The 6,453-nt window shown below is 46.1% G+C and overlaps 1 protein-coding gene and 1 long non-coding RNA gene across 5 annotated transcripts; one reads left to right on the forward strand and one right to left on the reverse strand.

Annotated features, from left to right (window-relative positions):
- Window positions 1–2,412: 2,412 nt before the first annotated feature.
- Window positions 2,413–4,554, reverse strand: LOC127345680 (uncharacterized). Of its 4 annotated transcripts, none has more exons than XR_007878818.1 (4): window positions 4,216–4,554; window positions 3,924–4,074; window positions 2,873–3,503; window positions 2,413–2,737 (listed from the first exon to the last, which is right to left on the reverse strand). It is a non-coding gene; the product is annotated as an uncharacterized lncRNA (long non-coding RNA). The 4 variants fall into 4 exon arrangements; XR_011756258.1 differs by having other exon boundaries at window positions 4,209–4,554; XR_007878817.2 differs by having other exon boundaries at window positions 4,205–4,553.
- A 357-nt stretch (window positions 4,555–4,911) lies between these two features.
- Window positions 4,912–6,098, forward strand: LOC139838270 (F-box protein At5g49610-like). The gene is made up of 2 exons (XM_071827665.1): window positions 4,912–5,431; window positions 5,488–6,098. The coding sequence occupies exons 1-2, from the start codon at window positions 4,912–4,914 to the stop codon at window positions 6,096–6,098; spliced, it is 1,131 nt and encodes a 376-aa protein (XP_071683766.1).
- Window positions 6,099–6,453: the final 355 nt, after the last annotated feature.

Here is a 6,453-nt window from a genome sequence, read left to right on the forward strand (position 1 = left end):
AGTGGCATGTTCCCCGGTGGCTACGCAGGTTCCTGGAGCTGGAGGTTCACTGGATGCGGCGGCAAGAACCAAGGATCTGATTGCTTTTCCCCTTTAAGTTCTAGGGTTCTTTCTGTAAAAGTGAAGGCCCATGCTGTATTTCTTTATGTACTTAGGGGCCTTTCTACAACTTTGTACCGACCGCTTGACTAATGAAGCTTCCTGGCCCTTCGGGGCCTCACCCGTTCAAAAAAAAAAAGAGAGATGACATGCTGATTCCCTGTTTATATTGTATAATAAAAAGTTAGTCCACAATGCTGAAAAGCCCACCAGCATAGAAGGACTAGCCCATGGCGTCATTAGCAGCCCATGTACACCAAAGTGCTATCTGTTCACACGAATGTTCACAACATCACTACAATATTAGAAAGTTCAACTTTGTTAGCCCTCACCACTCTAACCTTCCTCATATTTGGGTTCACATGCAAAGTATTTTGTGTTACCACCATGTCATGTGTGCCGTGTGTGTTGTTTTCTTTTTACCATGACAACTATTCAAGACCATGAAAGCTGCACGGAAGAGTAACTAATAATTGACAAGTTCTCACACTTGTTTGATTATTTATGGTTTCTTTGCATGTTTGTCAGATTCAGCTAAATTATTATTCCTTCGTGCTCTAATGTTTGTGGCTTAGTCCTGCGTAATCTTGACTTAATGCTTTGTCATAATAGATTTCCATGCATGTCAATTTAGCGGTTGCTGAATCATTTTATCACTTCAAAATTTGGGAAACATGGCAAAGGAATGCGAGGTTTGGGTAGCAAGCCCAAAATTTTGGATGCCCCTGCAAAAAAAAATTACAGTAAAATTAAATCAATGATTGTTTATCTTTTTTTCTAGCATAAAAACCATTTTATAATTTTTTGATACATTTTTATAAAAGGTTTATCATAATTTCATCCCATTGACATTGTTTTGTAAAAAGTTCATCAACATGTTTCCCTAATTGTATGTAGCTGTTTGCTTCATTTGTATTTTCATGTATTTTATCATAATTTCATCCCATTGACATTGTTTTGTAAAATCTAACAAATATATTATCATATTGGTGGTTCATTTTTATTGCTGTTATAAAAAATAAACTTTGCCATGACCTTCACGGGGTCGTGCGCCAAGGCGCACATCTAAATCTAGTGGATATAATAGATAAAGCTCAATGCAACACAGCTCGAGTCCATCCTTCCAACCTACCTTTACATGTAGAGTGGGTGTCGTATTCATCGCCGAGCTCCTAGAACCAAGAAGCGGGACTCGGGAATCCTATTATCTTCGCCCATAACTTATTCACGGGTTTACACCACCATAGAGCAACCCTCTGAAGAAAGGTTGTGTCCGCGCATCCCCCAATCGCCTCAAAGGCACACACACCAGATCACGGCCAACTCGCCACTCGCCAGTGGTGTTATCCACGACCTCGCCCGAACAAGAAACCGAGACGACCCCACGCGACGGAGACGCCCCCGATATATTGCCGATCCATGGCCGGCAAGAGGTTCGTGACTGAGCGTCAACCTCCTTTCCTTCGCCATTTGTCTTCTTCTTCACAGCCATTGTGTCATATACATGTTGTCTACAAACAAGATCATCTTAGGGATCAATTTTTCAAACGGAGATGTTTAACGATAATGATACATTTGAAAGCGTGTGTTTCTATAAAGGGTTTTGTAGTGTGTCTTATGTATGTGAGAAGAGAGAGGGGTTACGTCTAGTATGCTGAGCCTGGAGGCAGTTCGCGCCCAACTGCTGAATCCGTACTACGGCTAGCTGGCACTGATCGCTGAAGTGACTTGGTTGGGAGGGACCAAGTACGGAATCGGAATCTCGACATTTTCTTTTCTTCTCCGTCGAACAGCAACATGGATTGAACGGAAATACGTGGTGGAACATGGCTTCCATTGAACTTGATAAAGGGGAGGCCCAAAAATCAGTATTTCCCTGTCTCTAAAAGTTCCAAACAAAACTTTTACATGTAGAGAACATTCGTATGTATGTACATGCCAATTTTTATACCTAAATTCGAAAGTATTAGCTTAGGTAAAATTCCGAAGTTTCAAATAAACAGTCTAAAGGAAACTTCTCTCTCAACTTTTCTGTAACTTGGTGGTCGGATAACTATGTAACTTAGTATTGGAGTAAGTTTAATCGAGTTCAGAAGTACCATGTTCCAAAATTTCGCTTGCTTGATTGGAGCACGGCTAGCAAACCTAACCCCGCCTGGAGTACCAGCTAAGCTAATTAGCCAAACTAGCTAGCTCACGTGCCAAACAATTTTGCCATGATGGAATGTCCAGGAAAATAAAAGGACTTTCTTTATACAACAACAAATGTTGTAGCGGAGCTAAATTAATCAACCGAATATCAGCTAGCACGGGTGATAAAAAAAAATTAGCATAACCTCCCCTCTTGTTTAGACATAGATCAAACAACGAACAATAGAATTTGCACAACTCTTGTGACATACAAACACACAATTCAACTCTATAAACAAATAGAAACGCAACTGAAGAACAGAGACTACATGCAAACGAAACAACAGTTTAGCACACAATTACAACTACTAGTCTGGAGCGTTACAAAAAATTGGACATTCAGCAAATGAGGCGGCAGCGTCTCCCTTCCCTGCACCAGACCGACCAGATTAGAACGGGAGGATCTAGCTAATCCTTCCTAGTCTTATTTATTTCTTTCCTTCTTTACCTGGTGAAATACAAAGACACAAAGGACAAGGGATGTTTTGGTCAGGGATAGAATGTTTAGCATCACACTTCAGCCATATGGCTCCATTGCCATGGTACATCATAGTGCACACAGAGGAGTCAAGGAGAAACTCACCTAGTCCACGTACTCGACCACCTCAACCTACTGGACAGCTCCAGCTCCAGCTCCACTTGTCCATTCTGCAAATAAAACGTGCACACTTAGCACTATGCCGACAGAGAAGCAAGAAATATTTAGAGCAGGAGCAGAGAATATGTTTATGCTGATTATTCTAGGAAGCCAAATAAATTTGAGCGACAAACAAACTAGCTAGCCGATGATAAACACATAATCCTCTACAGCAAGTGATACAAGTACCAGTAAAGCAAGCAAGTTTTCTGGACATCCAGACCACAATTCATATACTAGCAAGACAGTAAAAGTGCAGAAAGCGCACACCTCAAGCGCGAAATTCAACTCGGCTGCACAGGTCTAACCAAACGTAAAATCGATCGATCAGAGGTCTAACTGAAGAGAAATTCCACAAAACTGAAGTAAGGTTGTATAAGATGATGTGTGTTACGACTAGGGAGATTCTTCTGAAATTGCGGCTCATGCATTGTAACCATATTATCGCAGAGGTAGAGAAGATGGCTTGAGCGAGGCGAAGAGATGCGCGGGTCGCGGCGCCTTTCAAGTGATGCATCCAGCTTTGGGGCAGCAGGCTCCATCATCAGGTCCTCCTCCTACTCATCGTCAATATATCCTTGCAGAAGAGGAACAAAAATGATTTGTCAGGTGTGAAGCAGATTTAGCAAGTACAATTTCCGGATGAGGTTTGGACTTGACCCACAGGACGCAGGGCATCAACAAACTAACGGACATCGAGGTTTTTTTTTTTCTCTATCTCGAAACAGCACATATGTGCAAAGTAATTGGCTCGTGGTTAGTGGATTAATCTATCAATATGTATACACACGGTTGCTGCAGTGTCAAGATTGTGGAATAAGAAATCAGAAGAAATTCTGCAACAAAATGCAGACTTTAAGCAGCAAAATTGCCGTTGTAAATAAAATGAAGTTGTATGTTAATGTTTTGAGCCAGCCAGAAACATGTAGTAGCTAGTGCTTGCGTGATTGGTAGGTTGGTACAAGGAAAATAGGGAGGGAGGGGGGAAGAGAGAGACCTTGCGATTGAGTTACCGTCCGCAGCATCTGAGGGAAACAGCAGCTTTGCCTGAGCAAAATCGTAGCTCCAGCTTTGGTTAAAGGGAGAAATTAAGCTTCTAGTGTGTAGTAGCAGATGTGTGTGTGTGCTGGGATTAGGTCTTGGCGTCCCTGCAGCGAAACAAGCAATGTGAAGTTCTTGGATGAATCTACAAACGGTAGCTGCCTCTGGAATATATTAATTAAGAATGGTACTGCATTAGGTAAATAAAAAAAAGGTGGATTTTTACACCCTCCATACAAGCAAGATACAAGATTGGGTTGGAGAGCAGGGGCGCGGCCTTGAGCGCGTTCGTGCTGGGCGTCGTGGAGGATGAGGCGGGCGGAGGGGGAGGGGATGTAGCGGCATGAGGCGGCCGCCATGCCCTGCTGGCTGCTGCGCGCGGTGGTGGCAAGCTCGACGGAGCGCGCCGCGACGCCGTAGGGTCCCCTCCGGGCTGGTGGGTCGCCGTCGCGTCGTGCTGGCGCCAGGAGCCGCCTCTTGCTCTCGTCTTGAGCAGGGACGGGTTAGGTACGAGGGAGGGGAAAGGGGATCCAATCCAGCCAGGGGCGATGGGTTTCGTTTTGATTTTTTGGAGAGAGAGCGGAAAGGGCGAGGTGAGAGTGTGAGACGTGAGAGGTGAAGGCGTGGACGATTCGGTCAAACGAAAAGATTCGTTGTCCTTTCTTTTCGTATGCGTGCGTGCGGACGCGAGGCGACGCGAGACCAACATCGATACGTTTACACTACGTCGTCACTAGTACTCTGTACACTTTTTGACAAAAAAAAATTGCTTAGGTTTAGGAGGGGTATTGCGTTAAACCCAGCCAAAGCCCTTCTCTCTCCCGGCGCCGGCTGCCACCTCTTTCTCCCCCAGCGTCGCCGCCTCCTCGACCCCATCCTCCGCGCTTCCCTACTCCGCTCCGCCCTCTTCAGAGCGGGGCCGGACGGAATCCCGGCCGGCTACCATGGAGAAGGCCGCAATGGCAAGAGCCATTCGCCACGGCAGCAGCCTCCCGGAGGAGATCGTCGTCTGGGAGATCCTCGTTCGCCTCCCCCCAAAATCCCTCCTCCGCTGCCGCTCCGTATGCCACGCATGGTGCCGCGCCACCTCTGCCCGCAACTTCCTCCTGGCGCACCACGGCCGGCAGCCCTCCCTCCCTGTCGTCTGCGCACACGAGTGCCTCGGCAGAGACATCTTCGCCTTCGACCGCCGGGCCGCCCACCACCAGCTCCAACCCGTTGCCCGGCTTGACGGGCCGTTCGGTCTGGCCGCCTCGTGCGACGGCCTCCTCATTGTCTCCATGTATGGCGTGGATGGCTACTCCTTCTCCGTCTGTAACCCGGCCACGCGACAGCTTGCTCCCCTCCTGCAATTGTCGGACTTCAGATTCTTCAGTGTATCATTAGGAATGTACCTGCACCGCCCTACGGGCGAGTACCGGTTATTACTGCACCGGAGGACCTACAAGGGGTGGACGGGCTCAGGTCTGCTACCTGGGTATCCAGTTGGCTGCTACATCTATGCCTTGGGCTCTGACCAGCCACCGAATTCATCGGGGGGCCTCAACCAACGCCAATGTGCTTCAACGAATGTGTTCTGCTCCGTGATAACCTGCATTGGTACCCAGTGCATGATCGGAGTGGAAACAACCCACAAACCAAAAGCAAACCGGTGATAGTGTTCAACACCATAGCTGAGTCGTTCTGGCAGATGCATGCTCCAGTTGTTCCTATCAACCCATATATGTTTGAGATGGATGGCACGCTCGCCATGTATACCTGTAATCGTGTCACGGACATTGTTGATATATGGGTCTTGCAGGACTACAAATGTGAGGCTTGGGAGCACAAGTACCGGGTCAAATTGCCGTTCTCGGAAATCTCGGGGTACTTTGGAGAGAGGGAAGACTTTTGGTATGTGAGGGTTGGGTCGGCGGATGGTGATGTCCACTTGCTGATCCATTATGACCAGTCGCTTTTTTGTGTTGACACTGATGGAAAACTGGTCAAGAAATTCCATCTCTATGGCCAAGAATTACATGCTTGTCAACTTCGGCTCAAACAAACTCTTGTTCAGCATAACTTCTTCAGGGTACTAGGAGGTTATGATGTGAGCACTTCGCCTTTCTCAACGGTCTCAATATCTCTATGAATTATTGGGTCAAGTATGAGCATGCTGGCTTCTTCTTCTTTCTTGCAATTGATGTACATAAAGTGACGATTAGACTGTTATGTCGTTGCATAAAATCTATGCTTTGTTACGATTCCCTTTTAGGCTGAAGTCACTACTGCGTGTGTTGTTGCTAAAAATACCAAATCAGTCTCTGCTCTGCTTTTGAAATATGTACTGACCGATCCGCCCCACACTTCTATTTTCTTTGGATGAGGAGTCGAGTTTGATTTATGTATCTAGTGTTGCTTCTTAGTACAGAATTGTTACCAATCAATATGCCTCAAACCCCAATTCGTTGTACCGAAGAATTGATTTTACCTTCTTTTTTTTAATG

The sequence above is a fragment of the Lolium perenne genome, chromosome 3 (assembly GCF_019359855.2).
Source record: "Lolium perenne isolate Kyuss_39 chromosome 3, Kyuss_2.0, whole genome shotgun sequence".
Lineage (NCBI taxonomy): Eukaryota > Viridiplantae > Streptophyta > Magnoliopsida > Poales > Poaceae > Lolium > Lolium perenne.

Excerpts from the sequence above, each read along its gene's own strand:
- LOC139838270 (XM_071827665.1), top strand. The coding sequence starts at position 4,912 with ATGGAGAAGGCCGCAATGGCAAGAGCCATTCGCCACGGCAGCAGCCTC. Across the intron at positions 5,432-5,487 it reads CAAGGGGTGGACGGGCTCAG|CCACCGAATTCATCGGGGGG; the intron begins GTCTGCTACCTG and ends GGCTCTGACCAG.